The following is an 18742-nucleotide window of genomic DNA, read 5'->3' on the forward strand; positions in this document are numbered from 1 at the left end:
GCAACAAGTCGCGCTCGCGTTATCGGCAGTGACGTCACGACCCTTTCACTGGCGCGAGCGTTCTCACGACGTCAGTCCACGCGGCTCGGTCACGGCGTACGCCCGTCTCGCTGTGTTCCTAAAACGACTGACGCGCGTTCCATATTCGAAAATTTAAAAAGTTTGGACGGACCTGGATAGTAGGGAATTTCGCCATGGGTGTTATCAAGGTGTCCCCCGATACTGCGTCGCTGATCTCCGTGTGTGACATGCTCGACGATATGAAGGTGCGTATCATGTGATGATCGCTGTGGCGCGCGGCCAATTCCGTATTAGCGAAAAGTTTCGTTTTTTGCGATGGTGTAAATTAAGCGTGTGTCCCGAAAAATACTGTTACAATTTGAAACTATGAAACTAACGTAAAATCGTGTTCAAGAACAGTGGGGGAAGATAAATCGTTATTTTATTGTGTTGACATAAACAGGAAAATTAAATGCTACATTCATTTTCATTAAGATATCTGTCGATCAAAACAGAAACATAGACTCACTACAAAAGTAATTAACTTTGTGTTGCTAATTAATAACGTATTTCGTTTATTTATAGGTGTTTTAATTTCTAAAATAATACATACATACATACATACATACAATCACGCCTGTATCCCATAAAGGGGTAGGCAGAGCACATGAAACTACTAAAGCTAAAATAATAAAAAATAATAAAAATAAAATAATAAAATAAATATATGTTTATAAAACACGTTTATCAAGAACATTTAGATATAAATCGGCAAATTACATTTATTTATATCCTATAGACCTAGTAAAAGTGTAGTATTTGTGTCGTGTGGGCGTAATGTCGCAAATTCTAGACAATTTGCGCCGTACTGACCTTCGGTGTCCAATTGTTTCATTCTTACCCACATACTGACAAAAGATTGTGAAAATCGATTTGAATCGATTTTTAGTCTGCTTTAATGTGTGTGTCTTGTTTTATCGATTTTTTTACATCTTGTATGTGACATCAATTAAGATCATGACTTACTTATTGATGACAAAATAAAAATTGTTACTTATATATCTTGAACAATAAATCTTCGCTTCCAAGGTTATCAGTGTTCTTGTTTTATATAGTTAACATCGTTCAATATGTTTTCTCTGTGTAATTGCTATACCTATGTAAGTTATAAAGTATCAATGGAATGTAACATATTATTTTGTTTTAATACAATTTCTTCAATTTGCCAAGAGTGGCACTGAAGCTTTAGTAGTTTCATGTGTTCTGCTTACCCCTTTATGGGATACAGGCGTGATTGTATGTATGTATGTATGTCTTCAATTTGACTTTACGACCGACAATCTTATGACTAGATAGAAACAATAATGCGCTCTTTTAATACTAAAGAGCGATTTCTTCCAGCAAACCATTGATTTAAACTTATTTAATTGCAAACAGTAGCGGATTTATTGAAAAAATCATTGGAATGAAGGAATATGAATAAAACTCATAAAGATTTAAACAGAACAGGCCAGTTATTTTTACGACCAAGTAATATTTTATTAAATGTCAAAACCATTTTGTTATTAGGTATCAAGTTCGTAAAATTTGCGATATCGAGCGGCGACTGACAGCAGAGCTATCTACTTTAATAAATGTAAATGGCTCATGAATATATATTTAATTTGTTATATTATGTTTATGTATTTTGTCTAGTTAAAATAATAGAAAGAGCAAAAAGATTAGATCATGATTTAATCGTGTTAGGTCTTTGGCTTAATTTTCTTTTGTTGACATTTTGTTTTAATTTCTTGAGTTTTTAATATGTTTATGACTATTAGTATTTATGATAATTTTTGACTTAGTTTTTTAAGATTTAATTCCTTATATATTGTATTATTATTTATTACATTAAGGTTTTTGAATTGAATTGAAATTGAATTGAATATCTTTTAATATTGTCTTCGGTTACCGCGATAGTTACTCATGAATAAAACTATGGAAACGGATGAAATCGCCTATAATGTATTTAGTATTTACAATTCATCCCGACGTTTCGAACACTTTACAGTGTTCGTGGTCAACGGGTGACTGAGGAAAAATTACAATGCTGCAAAGCAACGCTATAAAGTGTTCGAAACGTCGGGATGAATTGTAAATTCATTACACGCGATTTAATCCGTTTCCATAGTTTTATTTCATGCATATCTTTTGTCAACTAAATCACCGTGAAAACTGGAAAGTCCTAGCAGTTTGTGTAGTAGTGAGTGCGTGTTAGGCCCGGTTTTCCCCGCCAAGTTTGATATCATTGTTTTTCGTCTCGCGGAAGTGAGTTTTTCGTGTTTTCAGCGATCTCCAAACACGGCGTCTATGTTTAATGCATTTTCCGGACGCGTGGGCTTTAACCGACTTCCACGGAGGAAGTTCTGTTTATATTATCAATAATGTAGTAGGTTAACATTTGTAATTCAATATATGTATATAGGTATGTTTTTATTAACAAGATTTCTGTAAGATTTTGGAACTGTGTATTTAAAAACCCTTTGCGGGCGTAGCACACTAGTTCGATAAAGTTTATCGCATCGGTGCGTGCGAAAGGACGGCCCGACGTTATATCGTTTATCACGCGATTATAATTGCCTGCTTGGTTTCTCTGCTTCATGTACAATGAAAACCTTTTTGTCAGAATCAGAATTATAGTTTGATTTTTTGATAGAAAGGATCTTAATTCTCAATAGAGTTTAAGTTTAGGACCTTGATTGGTAAGCCGCATTTTTATGATACTTTACGATCTTAGCAAACTTATAATGTTCTAGGCATATTTTGGACTACTTTTTTTTAGACCATGATAGGTTTAGGTTTAAAGACATTTATTCTCATAAAGATAATAACATCACTGACATGAGAACATATTTAAAATACATGCTTACATCTAATTTCGTCGTCGCAACAACATAACAAAATAGGTAAGTAGTTATTAGTTAATCATCTCGACTAAACGTTCAACTAGTTCTGCATTTTTATTATAATATAGGAATGTCTTCAATTACATGAAACCTCATTGGTTAATAATACATACATACTAGATTTAGTCCATCACTTTCATCAAAATAGACCAGTTCATTTTAGATTCCATTAACTCTCAAATAGTCCTTACACCCTGGCGGGTGTTGCCTCTGCGTGTGTCCCATGATACGGGCAAGGGCAACATCCGCTCGGTGTACCCCTTACATTTCATTAAAGTGTCGAAAGGGCCTCTACGTGTTGGCTTCGGCCCCGCGCACGCCTCCCAAAGGTCCGGAATACCATTGTTCCGTGATGGGAAAGACATACATACTAGTATATCTATCAGTGTTGTCAGTCTTTCTATGCTTACTAAATGAATTTAAAATTATATATACAAGCGTTAAATGTACAATTCTAATTCGCGAGCGGTAGAAAGTTTATATATACGAACCTCATTTGCGATTTTAAAATTGAAATGAGGTAACAATGAAGATGTCGACTTTCTTCACATAAACTGGTATTTACTAGTACCGGTTCTTGTAAACGGCACGTATATTATATTAAATGCTTTGTTTCGTATTTAATAATATTACATATATTTGTATAAATATTGAATGATTTACCCCCTTATTCATAAACGTTCATTAAAGTTATCAAGCTGATGAAGTTCTATATATTTAAATTAAAGGAAAAATGGAAAAATTCACACTTCCGGCAGGACCCGAACCTGCTACCTCTGGCTTTCCAGTTGGGAGCGTGGCTGGCTCCGGCAAAGCCAGAGGTCGCAGGTTCGAGTCTTGCCGGAGGTGTGAATTTTTCATTTTTTCCTTTAATTTAAAAGTATATAATATCACTCGCAGACGTTTCTGCATGATAAAAAAATCTGATGAAGTTTGTTTGTCCCTTTCCGACGTATTGGTGTGATCGAAAAGGACAAACTAACTTTATCGGCTTGATACCTTTAGAGAACGTTTATGAGAAAGGGGTTAGTCTATGAAGTTTTGTATCGAACAGACATAATAATACCCATTATTCCATTAAACGTCAAAAATGCTATGAATTAAATTTTCAATTCCGGTGTTTAACTTGTTTATCGATTTGCTACAGGATGCTTGGTCATACAAATTTATTACTTCTGAATTGGCGTGACCCTGTATCTAAATTATACATTACTTCCAGACTTATATTGACCGGGATATAGACCGTGATTACCTTTTTGATTTTTTGTCGGGCTCCCGGTCGGACAGCCGGCCGGACGGTCTATATCCCGGTCAATATAAGTCTAATGAAAATAACCGTGAATCATTCAAAACTCTTATACATTACTTGTTTTTCTATTGTAGGTATTAAAGATACTTTTGGTGGTGCTTTTTTATCGCAGTAGTGTGAGAAGTGGTTAATTTCTTGTCAGGTTGATATGTACCTACTTCAGAGGGTATATGTACTGATAAACGTCGTACGATACACGTGCAAAAAGAAAAATCGTAAATCTTTTCGATTTCGATTTATAGAAGTAATTTATCGCCACAGGTTTCGAACATCCCTTTTTTCCCGTATATGTATCGTAATACTCTCATTAAAACTAGGGTCCGCACGAGTGCGATCCTCATTGTTGCCTATGAAGCCCGTCTTGGGGCTAAATTTTGAAACCAGGACCTGTCATGGGTTTCACGACCACGAGATCGGGTTATGTAGCCGGGCCATTTTTTTCAAAGTTGTCGACCCCACTTTTTTTGCAACATGGAGTATTTTTTACGCGACTCATACTCAGAATCGAGAGCTCTTTCGATCCTGATAGGAGAAAAAAATGTCCCAAGATTTCCATACATTTTTCCGAACCTTCCATTCGGTTACCGCCATACACAAAATGTATGAAAAAATGGTAACGGAATAGGGAAAAAAAAACCTTAGGGACACTTTTTTTCCTCCTATTAGGATTGAAAGAGCTCGCGATTCTGAGTGGAAAACACATACAAATTTCCAAATCTTAAAAAAAATGGCCCAGCCACAAGCGGCGCTGTCGCTCGATCAGAGTCGCTGCTTAAATCGGCATCTGTAAAGATGTGAAAGGCCTAATGATGATAGATGATATACTCATTATTCAAACTGTCATTTAGACTTTTTTTTATTAGGTACAGTGTACACGGTGAAACATTGAAACGTAAATGCCCTCATGAGTAGCCTTATTAAGTAGATCGAAGCGATGGCATGTCGTGAATTATTCATAAAATATAGTCAGTTATGTCACCTGCGTTACAGAAGTTAAATGAAAGTTGTTCAAGTGTATCATTTACTTTTAGTTTGATGAGCGAAAATAATTTATTTTAATGGTAGACTTATGTAGATAATAAACATAATTTTATTATTCAGTCAAAAATACACATGATCTCTGGTGGGCCATTTTTTTTTTTCAAAGTTGTCCACCCCACTTTTTTTGGATTTGGAATTTTTTATGTGGTTAATCCACTTATAATCCCGAGCTCTTTCAATCCTAATAGGAGAAAAAAAATTCCCAAGGTTTTTTCCCATTCCGTTACAATTTTTTCATACATTTTGTATGGCGGTAACGGAATGGAAGGTTTGAAAAATGTATGGAAATCTTGGGACATTTTTTTCCTCCTATCAGGATGGAAAGACCTCGCGATTCTGAAAAATACCCATGTTACAGAAAAAGTGGGGTGGACAACTTTGAAAAAAAAATGGCACTGCAACCCTAATATTTCTATTGGGTAGTTTTATGAGCTCTGTCTAGGCTTTTTTAGAAATACACGCGTGTGTTTAAGTAGCTATAAACTCAATTCCAGATAAAATTCAAAATATTCCCAAATATCTAATTTTTTTATAATCTCATGAAATAATCTATAAAAAAATTATCGCCACTCGTTTCGAATTCCCCCTTTTCGTACTTGTATCGTAATTTACTATTTCATTCCGTTGCTCGCTGCGAACTTGTTACTGACTTATTAACTTTCTATACATCTCGCTCTAACATACCAGTAAGAGATGTATAGAAATATGTTTGTCAAACTCGCGGTAAAGGTATTCTTTACGTTTCGTCACTTGCCGGGTGTTATACTTTAATGAGTTTATTAATTATCAAGTGCATCGAATCGCTGACGCTAATAAAAATAACAATAAGAATAACGTTATTGTACTATAATGTTTGTTTACTTGACATTTAAAATAATACGTCCGATTATTAAAGTCTGAGACAGTATGGCTTTTGATTACCAATAACAATAACAAATAAAATAACGTTAAATGAATAAAATGGGAATTGTTATCATATTTTTAACAATGAAATTGCGATTTCTTATATTGAGACCACAAATTAGTGCCCCCGTGTGGTGACGGGTTAAGAATTTCACCACCCTCTTTCTTCCCGTGGGTGTCGTAGGCGACTGTAGGATATGGGTTAAATTGTGGCGTAGGCGAGAGGCTGGCAACCTGTCACTGCAATGTCATAGTTTCGTTTTCTATCAATCTCTTATTTGCCAAGAGTGGTACTGAAACTTGAGTAGTTTCATGTGCTCTGCCTACCCCTTTATGGGATACTGGCGTGATTGTATGTATGTATGTATGTATTTTTAATGTTTTGATCAAACGTTATCTTCAATCTATCGAATTGTAGTTATTGTTTACTTACCTACTTTATATCAATCTGATTAGATATACATAGAAGATATATACAGATTCTGCTGACTTCTGATCTGATTCAACATGGCAAAAAAAAACCCCGAATAGTGGACCGATTTTCATGAAACACGGCTAAAAACACTCCCGACTAATTCAGCTTTCAAACAAAAATAAAATCAAAATCGGTTCATCCTTTCGGGAACTACGATGCCACAGACAGACACACACAGACAGACAGACATAGTTACAGACATCATACAGACAGACGGACACGTCAAACTTATAACACCCCGTCGTTTTTGCGTCGGGGGTTAAAAACAGGGTAGTATGACTACACAAATTACCAGGCCTTGTAATGTAGGTATAATAGCTAGGTAATCTAGGTATATAATAAACAGCCAATGACAACATTGTGTTCTTAGAAGAAATTATATTAATATTTATTATTTAATAATTATTATTTTCACAGCAACATTGTAACTGGAATAGTACGGATGCGGTGTACTTATCGCGAGCGGTATCTGTGGCTACCCACTTGTTTAAAAAATTGGTATGTTTATAGGTAAATTATCTTTATGCGTGCAATACTTATATGACATTATAATATAATGTACAATACGCCTACCCACAAAAAGAGAGACCACTGTAATGTTATACAGTCTTTCTACTCGTAGTTCTAGGTAAACTATGTTTACATACACATACATATATATAATCACGCCTGTAGCCCATAAAGGGGTAGGCAGAGCACATGAATACTAAGTTTCAGTGCCACTCTAGGCGAAAAGGGGTTGAAAGAAATCCAAATTGTGACATTGCAGTGACAGGTTGCCAGCTTCTCGCCTACGCCATAATTTAATCCATATCCCACAGTCAACTTCTACGATACCCACGGGAAGAAAGGGGGTGGTGAAATTCTTAACCCGTCACCACACGGGGGCACTAATTTGTGGTCTCAATATAAGAAATCGCAATTTCATTATCATATTCTGAGTTTACAATATTTACTGTCAACATGACTACATGTCCAGCTGAGTTTGCAATACAGTATTTCTTTAATTTCAGGAGGAAAACCCCAATTATTTAGTCTGACCGTCATGTTGACATTCGGTTGAGTAATTTGGCGGAACACATGTACCTGCAAATAATTTGGAATAATTATTGCCTTGACACAACTAATCCTATGGTTAGTGAAAGTTGACATTGTTGGGGTCCTTGAGGGCTGTCCCATTAATATATAAGTATGTAGTAGGTAGTATAGATGGGGGCTTTCCAAAACAGAAGTCTTTACATGCTTCAAATACACTAAGGAGATTTTTATCTGAAATATCTAAAATTCTACAGAATTGCACATTGTAATTTTTCCTCAGTCACCCGTTGACCACGAACGCTGTAAAGAGTTCGAAACGTCGGGATGTATTTTAAATTCATTATACGCGATTTAATCCGTTTCCATAGTTTTATTTCATCAACCGAAGACAATATTATTCTACAAAATATTGAAATATATGGATGTGGTCACGTTAATATACTGTGACTGGCGTCATGTTTCGAGTCATACGGAGACCCATCATGTAGGCATGAGTGCTCACGACGACTAGACTCCTCCAGAATATGTTTCACAAAAAGTTTAATACGTCCGTCTTTAATTCTACGTACGTCTTCAATTCTATAGTAATTAGCCCTTGCAACAGATGAAGCAAATTAAGACTGAAATGAAGTAGGAATTTTACGATACAATGTAATGCAAAATCGAGTATGTATGTTCATTTTAATTACCTAATGATTTCTTCTCTCGTTTTATGAACTACATATTTAGTACATTTATTATGTGTAGGTACAAAAAGCGAGAATTTAAAGTGTTATGAACTATGTACTTGGACTGTGTTTGTTGTAGGTAAAGTGGAAGATTCTTTCTTTTACTGTGAAGACGAAGACCCAATTATAAAAATGATTAAAATTTCTGAAAATCTTGACTGTACAAATACCTCACACGCATTTTATTGAAACGTTTCTCAATTGAAATTCAACGGTATGAGTAACAATCGTTCCGAATTACATCACTTGAATAACTAACCGCGTGCGTAAATGGCCGAATTTACATTTTTGTCGGACTGCGAGGATGTTTACACGGGTTAACAAAGAGATCTTTGCCTTGTTTGTTATGAACAATGTTTTTATTGTATTATCTACTGTGATAATGAACGTAAGTTTAACTTGCAACCGTGATAATGCGTTTTACAAGTTATAAGATTTTCACAATTTTTTCAACCACTAAAAACATTCTGAAATAAAACTGCCTGAAAGCGTAGCTTTGAATATGTGTGATGCCTAAAGACATTAAAGTATCTTTAAAGAGTATGACGTGTCTCTGGGCGATTCATTTTTAAACATCCCTTGTTTTTGGTAACCGCGATAGTTACTCGCGAACAAATCTAAGGAACTAACTTATGGACCCGTTGATCGATTGCTGTAAACCGCTATAAATACGCGATATAATCCTTCCCTTCCATTTATTTGCTATCAACAACTCTTTTTACTGCATTAAACTTTTTGAAACTAAATTAGTTAGTATCTATATCGCTGCTTGCTCCTCGATGAGATAATAGTATTGTATGGTCATGCAGTTCAACTGCATTCAACTACCTACCACTTAGAGTATGGGAAAAAATAGGGTTTTCTACTGACTACATCTTTGACGTTCTACCGTACCTAAGAGACTATCCATCCCAGTCATGTGCTGAGTAACTGGATATCCTAGCTTCGTTACGCTGCAGATTGGCAAAAAGAGTACAAATTAAATAAGAAGCTTTGTTTGGATATAAAAAATATCATAAATTTTCGTTGGTAAACTTCCGGAGAAAAATGACAACATCGCAGTGTCATCTCGTTTTGACAGGAACGACACTGTGATGTTGCCAGTTACAAAGTTCTACTCCTAAGGAGTAAAAGCCACGAGAGAAAAAAAAAGTTCTACTTTTTTTCTAGCTTAGTGTCAAAAATCTAACAAAAATTCTGATGAAATAGTCCTTATTACTAATGGACCCTTTCGACATGGAACGTCACGTGTGTTTCATTTTGCCTTTGACAACCAAAGAACGTCAACAGACGCGCGCGGTTACAGCCCAATATCCAACTTCGTACATTACAAGCAAGGTTGATGATGACGCTTGTCGCAAGACGTGACGTTCAAAAAGTTCAATAGTCATACAGTACCACCCTTAATTCATGATAATAATTATAGTTTACCTATTGCCCCTGTAAGAAATATAAAAATACGTGATACGTGACATGTATTTTATTTTTTATTTCTTACAGTTAATCACTTTAATAGGCAGTTTTGTATTGATTGTTAATTATTAGTATTTAATATTAATTTTAACCTTGAAAATCGTAACACATCAGTGGCCTGTTTCACCACAGTGACAGTTGGCGCCCGACAGTGACATTTTGCCGCTCATTACCACCGTCCTAAAGTATTTATGATACAACATACAACTGAAAATTTTCAGAAAGTGAATATAGAAGGGAAAACATCTATAAAATGACCAATATCTATTACCCCAGTCAGCAACAAAAATATGAATAAGGTGCTTTAGGGTAATTCCGAATGAGAGAAATGCTCGGATAATTCCAAAAGGGGAATCTTGATTTGATGCGGAAATAATTGTGATTTTTATGCGACTTTCCGGGGGTTACCTAATGCACCTTACAGAACAAAGTGCAATTATCAACTTATTCCACCTTTACTTCACATCTCTCAAATGTTGCATATAAAATAACGAAATATCTAATACCCTTCACGCGCGAATACAAAATGCATACTATGCCGCATCGTCTATAAACATAAAACAACTGAAACTTTTTTTAATCCGTAGTATGTAAAGTTGATATTTCAATAGCACGCCAATTGTTTTATTTTACAAGTCACATTTTCGTTGCGTCGTAATTGTTTAATAGCAATACATGACTCATGAAGTTGAAACTGAAATGGTTCCAAGTGCGTTTGTAAAGACTTTATAATACTCGTTTAAAGTTTATATTCGTTTATCTTGATAGCGGTCGAAATGTATTATTATCAAACGGTTGGCCTGTGAACTTTGTAGACAATGTGTTGGGAAATGCGACATTACCACACGTGCCGTGGCTACTGTTCTTTCTAATCAGTAGAGTGTAATAGAGATAGATGATTTTATGTTTGTGCTAGTTGAACCGCGATTGACATGTGCTTGCAATATTGTAATAAATAATATCATTTACGGATTGTAAATCATAAATACGAGTGGATATTAATATTTCTAAGGCATGTGTCGAGCTCTCAGTGTCAATGTACGCAAAACAATAAAACAAAAACTGAGATTTGGTGGTTCATTACCTATGTAATTATTAGGTAAATACTACTAAATATGTGGACTTTAGAGTAGCTTAAGGATTTTTTATGTATTGTTACTTTTAACTTATTGTTCTCATTCAGCCCTTTTTTAACCCCCGACGCAAAAACGACGGGGTGTTATAAGTTTGACGTTTGTGTCTGTCTGGCTGTCTGTCTGTTTGTCTGTCTGTCTCTGTGTGTGTGTGTCTTTCTCTGGCATCGTAGCTCCCGAACGGATGAACCGATATGAATTTAGTTTTTTTTTGTCTGAAAGCTGAGTAAATCGGGAGTGTTCTTAGCCATTTCATGAAAATCGGTCTACTGTCGCGGGTTTTCAAAATTTTAATTTTTTTAAGTTAACAAATACTAATAGGTAGTATTTATAAACGGTATCTGAATACATTGAAGTCTACTTTAACAACACACAACAATAGCATATAGCACACGACTTCTTCGCATGTAAAGGGTTCAAAAGGTATAATGCGATTATGATTTCGATATCAACTGTACGGACATAATATTTCATGATTTTGCACACGCTTAATAATTTATATTTAAGTCACACGATCAAAATTAGGGTTCCGTAGTCAACTAGGAACCCTTATAGTTTCGCCATGTCTGTCTGTCCGTCCGTCCGTCCGTCCGTCCGTCCGTCCGGATAATCTCAGTAACCGTAAGCACTAGAAAGCTGAAATTTGGTACCAATATGTATATCAATCACGCCAACAAAGTGCAAAAATAAAAAATGGAAAAAAATGTTTTATTAGGGTACCCCCTACATGTAAAGTGGGGGCTGATATTTTTTTCATTCCAACCCCAACGTGTGATATATTGTTGGATAGGTATTTAAAAATGAATAAGGGTTTACTAAGATCGTTTTTTGATAATATTAATATTTTCGGAAATAATCGCTCCTAAAGGAAAAAAAAATTGCGTCCCCCCCCCCCCTCTAACTTTTGAACCATATGTTTAAAAAAATATGAAAAAAATCACAAAAGTAGAACTTTATAAAGACTTTCTAGGAAAATTGTTTTGAACTTGATAGGTTCAGTAGTTTTGAGAAAAATACGGAAAACTACGGAACCCTACACTGAGCGTGGCCCGACACGCTCTTGGCCAATTTTTTTAGGTAGTTATTTCCATTGTCATATAGATTTGGGTCAGCAGTTTCAATGTAAAAAAGGTAACATGCTGACATGAGACATGCAGAATTACTTTCACGTGTTTATTGTTTAATATTAGCAAAGACATATATAACTCCGTATAGACAGAAACGTACCTCAGTACCATACAGAAAAAGGTACGCTGGCCTAGATGGCATTACACCTTTGGGGTACGCTCAGCTAGATAGCGCTAATAATTAACATTTTACATTTTAAAACATATCAAGCAAAGAATATGGGCCAAATTGTCAAAACTGAGGTTCAAAAGTTTTAAGCCTGTGTCAAGAGATTGGCAGTCTATGCAATGTGATTTACACATTTTACTCGATCCTCTTTGATACTATTGATTGGGCAGTGTTACTCGTTCGAAACAATCGAAACACAGTAGATATGTATCTAGATATGGGTATAAAAGGGGCTAACGATAGTAGAATGATGGGTATAAAAGATGCCAGGTTTCGATGCTGCTGGCTTCCTATAGTGGCTTCAAAAGTTACTAAATCTGGCACGTAAATAAAAAAATCATCCGAAATGGACTATTCTAATGGATTCAGATTAGCCCCCTGCTATAATACCTACCAAGATTCCTATCTGATAATTCATTTCTTATCAATTTATACGAGAGTACGATTACAATACATTATCATGTTGTATAATCGCTGCATATTGTTATTTTTATCATCTGATACGAGAACGTTCCTATGAATATTTTATGCTAAATTGTTTTACTTGCTATTGTGTTTAAAACTCATTAAAATTATTCAATGGCGTTTAGGAATCAATCAGGGAGCCCATTTCACGAAGCTACAAGTTACAATTTACAAGTGGTAATCAATCTCTAATATGACAAGTTGGAGAATTCCGCTTGTAACTTGTAACTTTCAGTTTTAAGAAATGGGCCCCAGATCAAAATATCAGAACACACGCGCTCTGACATTAGAAACGTTTTCAGATATTTGTGAGCGCATTGACCGTCTCGTTATATTTGATGTACTGTCTGATAGGTACCTACTTTTTTTTCTAAAGTAGGTTCCTAAAATCAGGTGTAGTTACCCCACTGTTCTACATTTAAAAAACTACAAGCGCGACGAACCAATAAATTCGGTAACAATGTAAAAGCGTAAACACGTTGTAAAAGTAATGTGTATCGCATATCGGCATACGCGCGCGACATTTTCACTGCACGCGGCGTGCGCATGCGCGAATACGGCTTCGGTGCGCGTAAAAATCACGTCGGAAGGTAGGTTGGGTTGCGTGCGGTCGCACTCGAGTTTGGAGTGTGTATTTCATGAGTTTGACGGCATTGTTGTACTTATGTCTCGTGATGTTGAAAAGTCTCGAAACGTTTGGTGACTTAAAAGTTCGTTTAGTTAGTCTTCAATAATTAGTCAATCTGTGTAGTGTCCTATGGTATTATTTATTTAGTGCTGATTTATATTATATTCGTTTTGATCAATTCGGTCGAATTTATTTTTGTTATTGTTAACAACCGCAAAGACTTCTGAAAATAAAATAAAAACTTTTCACGATAACTCAGTTAGAATTTACCAACTTACTAATACTGACTGATGAAATGTCTTTAGGTACTATATTGCTATTCCGGATTAAAGCCGTAACCGGTTTCCATAACAGGAATATTTATTTTTCAATACGTTTAGGGGTTGTATTAATTAAATATAACGTGTGCATACTCGTACCTACAAGGCCACTTGCACCACCCGCTTAACTCACGGTTAGTGGTCTGTCAACTGTGAAATGCCATATAAAATTTCCATTTTCGGTGGTGCAAGAAACCGTTAGTAGATTACAAAATATTAAAACAAGAGAATAAGGTTAACTTGACCGTAATCATCTCTGCAACGTAGACACATAGGTACTCACAGAACCTCCTTACTTTTAATACACCTATGTTTGATGTAAATTTGTTAATGAATGAACTATGGACAGCTGATGTACGTAAGCGGAGCTGTCAGTGTATTTTTTACAACCGCAGAAAATTGTAAAACAATAGAGGTACCTATTTACCTCATTCGCTTTTTCCGTGAATAATAGAGTGACTTTGATGCGAGTGATGTGACCAATGTGACCATCTTCTATGACCAATGTCCCTGGGGGCTAACAAAGTAGGCAATCGTACAGTCAGCTGCAAAGGTGCATGGCTAATTTATCAATGAAGTCATTCATTATTTTTCCATCACGATTTTGCAGCTCACTGAACTTTATCGTCAAGTATTCAACGACAGAGATTTGTCGAGATGGGAGATGCTACGAAAAATTACGTGATTATTATCATTATTTAAGTTTTCTAACAAAGATTGCCTTTTTTGGCTAGGCCCTCTGATATAATAATTGCCATAAAATATGGCAACTCTCGTCATTCAAAATATTCAGATCCAGACCACAAAACAACATACCGATATTGCACAGGTACATATAGTTTCACACAACTTTGCTAAATTGCAAACGTGATACGGTTATACATATATATAATTATCTTGTTAAACAATTTATGACGTATATCATAAGGGTAAAATAAATAAATAAATATTATAGGACATTTTTACACAGATTGACTGAGTCTCACGGTAAGCTCAAGGAGGCTTGTGTTGTGGGTACTCAGACAACGATATATAAATATAATATACAAATACAAACTTATATACATAGAAAACATCCATGACTCAGGAACAAATATCTGTGCTCATCACACAAATAAATGCCCTTAACGGGATTCGAACCCGGGACCGCGGCTTAGCAGGCAGGGTCACCCGCTAGGCCAGACCTGTCGTCAAACTGACTGACTGCTTGGATTGCTTAATCTTAATCGAGTACTCTTGCGTTGATCAGGATTAGTAATACTAATAATAGCTCGCTCCAAAGATAAACTACCCGTATTAAAATAAAATTAAAAAATGCTCGCTATTCCTGTGCTAGCCCGGTAGTACAGCAACCCCAAAATACATCATAAAACATGCTGAATTGTAACTAAATGCATTTCGTATTCAGTCGAAACTCTTAGCAATATTAAACGTTAGCGACAGGTAGCCAGCGCATGTTTCATTCATAAGCGCCGCGCATTCTGCTCTAAATATAGAAGCGCACGTATGACAGATTCCGCGATCGCTACTAAGTAAATGTTTTGTTATATTAATATCATTACCTATTAAACATTTATAAAGTCTAACACCTAACTGGGCCAAGATAACCACGGAATGGGAGCCCCACAGTCAAACCGGGAACCGGCAGACCACGCCGGCGATGGCGGGATAACTTGGACTCCTTTTTGAAAGATTGGCCAGATGTTGCTCCAAACAGGGATGAGTGGAAAAAGAGGGGGGAGGCCTTTGCCCAGCAGTGGGACACATTAGGCTCTAAATAAATAAAATAAACACCAATTTGTAAGCAGCTATTAGAATACAAGAAATCGAGAAGGATGGTACAGCCGCGCCGCTTTTTTGTTCGACTTAGCGGCGGCACTACCTTGCAAGGACGCAAGGAGGGTGGTGATATCTGGGGAGATATTATCAATATCATCCTCCTTGCGTTATCCCGGCATGTGCCTCATGGGGTCCTGGGGTCCGCTTTGACAAATAATCCAAAGATGTAGCGTAGGCACTAGTTGTAAGAAAGCGACTGCCTAACCTTCCAACCCGAAGGGTTACTAGGCCTAATCAAGAATTAGTCCGGTTTCCTCACGATGTTTTCCTTCACCGAAAAGCGACTGGCAAATATCAAATGACATTTCGCTCATAAGTTTCGAAAAAACTCATTGGTACGAGCCGGGTTCGAACCCGCGAGCTCCGGATTGAAAGTCGCGTGGACTTACCGCTAGACCACCAGATATGTTGATACTTAATACATTTTTTATTAAAAGAAAATCCATATGGATAAAGTGCACGGGAATCTAGCCGCCGCGAGCACTCTCATGTTTATCACAACAATGGAATATTTATGCCTTGAAATAATCAATCCGGTCAAAGTGTATCGTTATAAACCATGAAGAAAAGTTTTTAATTAGATTAATCAAAATAATTATAAAATTAAAATAAAGAAAGGTTTATTATCGTTCCTACTGTTATACATGCTAATATTATAAATGTCAAAGTGTGTGTGTCTGTTTGTTTGTCCGTCTTTCACGGCAAAACGGTGCGACGAATTGACGTGATATTTTAAGAGAAGATAGTTGAAGGGATGGAGAGTGACAAAGGCTACTTTATGTCTTTTTCTAACGCGAGCGAAGCCGCGGCAAAAGCTAGTATATTATACAATATACCCTCATGATATGCGTGTTCAAAAAGTCTGAAATTTCGTATTTCGTCACTACTTTGAAAAAATCTCCTATCTCACGCTGCTCCTCAAAGTTAAAACGCAGTAAGTCTATATGCATTTCATACATACTTACTACAATTTTCTTTTTCATTGACAGACGAAGATACAAGTTTTTTTAAAGTAGTGACGATTTATATCTGTCGGCACACGGATCTGAAGACGATACCAAAGTAAAAGTAATAGAATAAACATTTTTTATATCATTCTCGTTGTCTGTAATCCAAATGTGCCCCACGAGCTCATTATCGTGAGCATAGCAAGGTTACCTAATTACTTAATAAATATAGTGGACATCTTGCACACATCAACGTAGCCCTAAACTAAACATAGCTTGTACTAAGGCCAATAAGCAACGATATACATAGAAAACACCCATAACTCCGAAATAAATACTCGTAATATCTGTGTTCATCACACAATTACATGCCCTTACCAGTTACCGGAGTTCGAACCCAGGAACGTCGGCTTAGCAGGCCGTCACTACATACTAGGCCAGATCATCGAAAATCGGCCCCACCATTAATCGTGAGCATGTAACAGCAAGGCTATCTAATTAAACGTTAGCGCCGCCATCTTACCTAGCGTTCGTGAGCGGTGCATCCTTGATATTAACAAGTGTAGCGTTTTCGGTGGCCCACATTGCATTACAACTGCACGTGATTCTATGAAAGTTATTTAAACATATTACATAACTATTCAAAATACTTATTTTAGGTACATAATTTGATAGCTAAGTACTCACAATCTCTGTGGATAACTGTCATATGATTGTAAAAGTGTGAAATTGAACAAGAAAACTTTTCCTTTTTGTATTCGCATCCTTATTCAAACTTGTAACCTATTCAAACTCTACTTGATATTACTTTGACATTGTACACAGTTTTGTTTTGTATGTAACGAGAGAGGAAAACCGAGAAAAAAATGGGCAAAGTGAAGAAATGAGATGATATAAATAAATAAATAAATACAGGACATTCTTACACAGATTGACTGAGGCCCACGGTAAGCTCAAGAAGGCTTGTGTTGTGGGTACTCAGACAACGATATATATAATATATAAATACTTATATACGTAGAAAACATTCATAACTCAGGAACAAATATCTGTGCTCATCACACAAATAAATGCCGAATGCTGGGCGACAAAGGTGGATGATGAAAGAAGAGTGCACGTAGCGGAAATGAGAATGTTAAGATGGATGTGTGGAGTGACCAGAATGGATCGGATCAGGAATGAGTATATTAGGGGAAGTTTGAAAGTTGCGCCTATAACGGAAAAGATGAGGAGTGGCAGGTTGGCGTAGTACGGCCATGTAATGAGGAGGGATGAATGTCATATATAGGCAAAAGAATGTTGGAGATGAAGATTGATGGATGGAGAGGGAGGGGTAAACCCAAACAACGCTGGATGGAATGTGTGAAAGAGGATATGAGGAAGAAAGATGTGAGTGTTGAGATGACGCAAGATAGAGGAGAATGGAAGAGGAAGACGTGTTGTACCGACCCCATATAACGTGGGATAAGGGTAGGAGGAAGAAGAAGAAGTAGCATCAAAGACATCCATGACATCATTAATTAATAAAATACGGCTATATTATTAACATCATTCACATTACATATCCCCTATAATTAAATCTTAATTTATTCCAGGCCATTTCGATCACGGGTAATCAAAAAACGTTCTGTTTCAAACAAAATGGCTTCGTAATTCAATCAATCAACTCTAATTTTCTCTTTCCGTCCCTTTTATATTTAGGTCAGTTATCCGTTATCGTTCTAAATTCAAATTTAATTTTCATCAACAGGTTCGAAAATGCAGCCATGTTGTTAACGTGTTACCAAGTAAAAAAACTGAACAGAGTAACAACTTAAATTTCTCGGTTGCCCTGCAAAACTAGCGACATGGATAACTTATGCATCGGCATATAATTATTTTTATGCTGCACTCAGCATCAATTTTGGTGTTTTGTCCAATAGTGTTAAATGTAATAGGATAGGTTGCATTCTTATTACACCAAATATATTCATTCTGTTTCTAAAAATTAATTGCAGTGAGAGTTCACCAATAAAACTAATTATTTATTTATTATTTATTTATTTAAACTTTATTGCACAATTGAAAAAAAGTACAAATGGCGGACTTAATGCCTTGAGGCATTCTCTACCAGTCAACCATAGGCCCAAACAGAAATTCGCGAATGTGGGTGCAGTAAGAAAAATAAATTTAGAAAGCATGACAACTATTGACAAGTATAGC

At 36.1% G+C, this 18742-nt stretch overlaps 1 protein-coding gene across 1 annotated transcript in view; it reads left to right on the forward strand.

Moving 5' to 3' along the window:
• Positions 1–59: 59 nt before the first annotated feature.
• LOC125242638 (terminal nucleotidyltransferase 5C) overlaps positions 60–18742 on the forward strand; it is a 55517-nt gene continuing 36834 nt past the window's right edge. Inside the window, exon 1 of the mRNA XM_048151471.1 lies at positions 60–266. Within this exon, the coding sequence (XP_048007428.1) occupies positions 195–266 (72 nt within the window). The 5' untranslated portion in view covers positions 60–194. The remainder of the gene's footprint in view (positions 267–18742) is intronic.

The sequence above is a fragment of the Leguminivora glycinivorella genome, chromosome 3 (assembly GCF_023078275.1).
Source record: "Leguminivora glycinivorella isolate SPB_JAAS2020 chromosome 3, LegGlyc_1.1, whole genome shotgun sequence".
NCBI classification, from domain to species: Eukaryota; Metazoa; Arthropoda; class Insecta; order Lepidoptera; family Tortricidae; genus Leguminivora; species Leguminivora glycinivorella.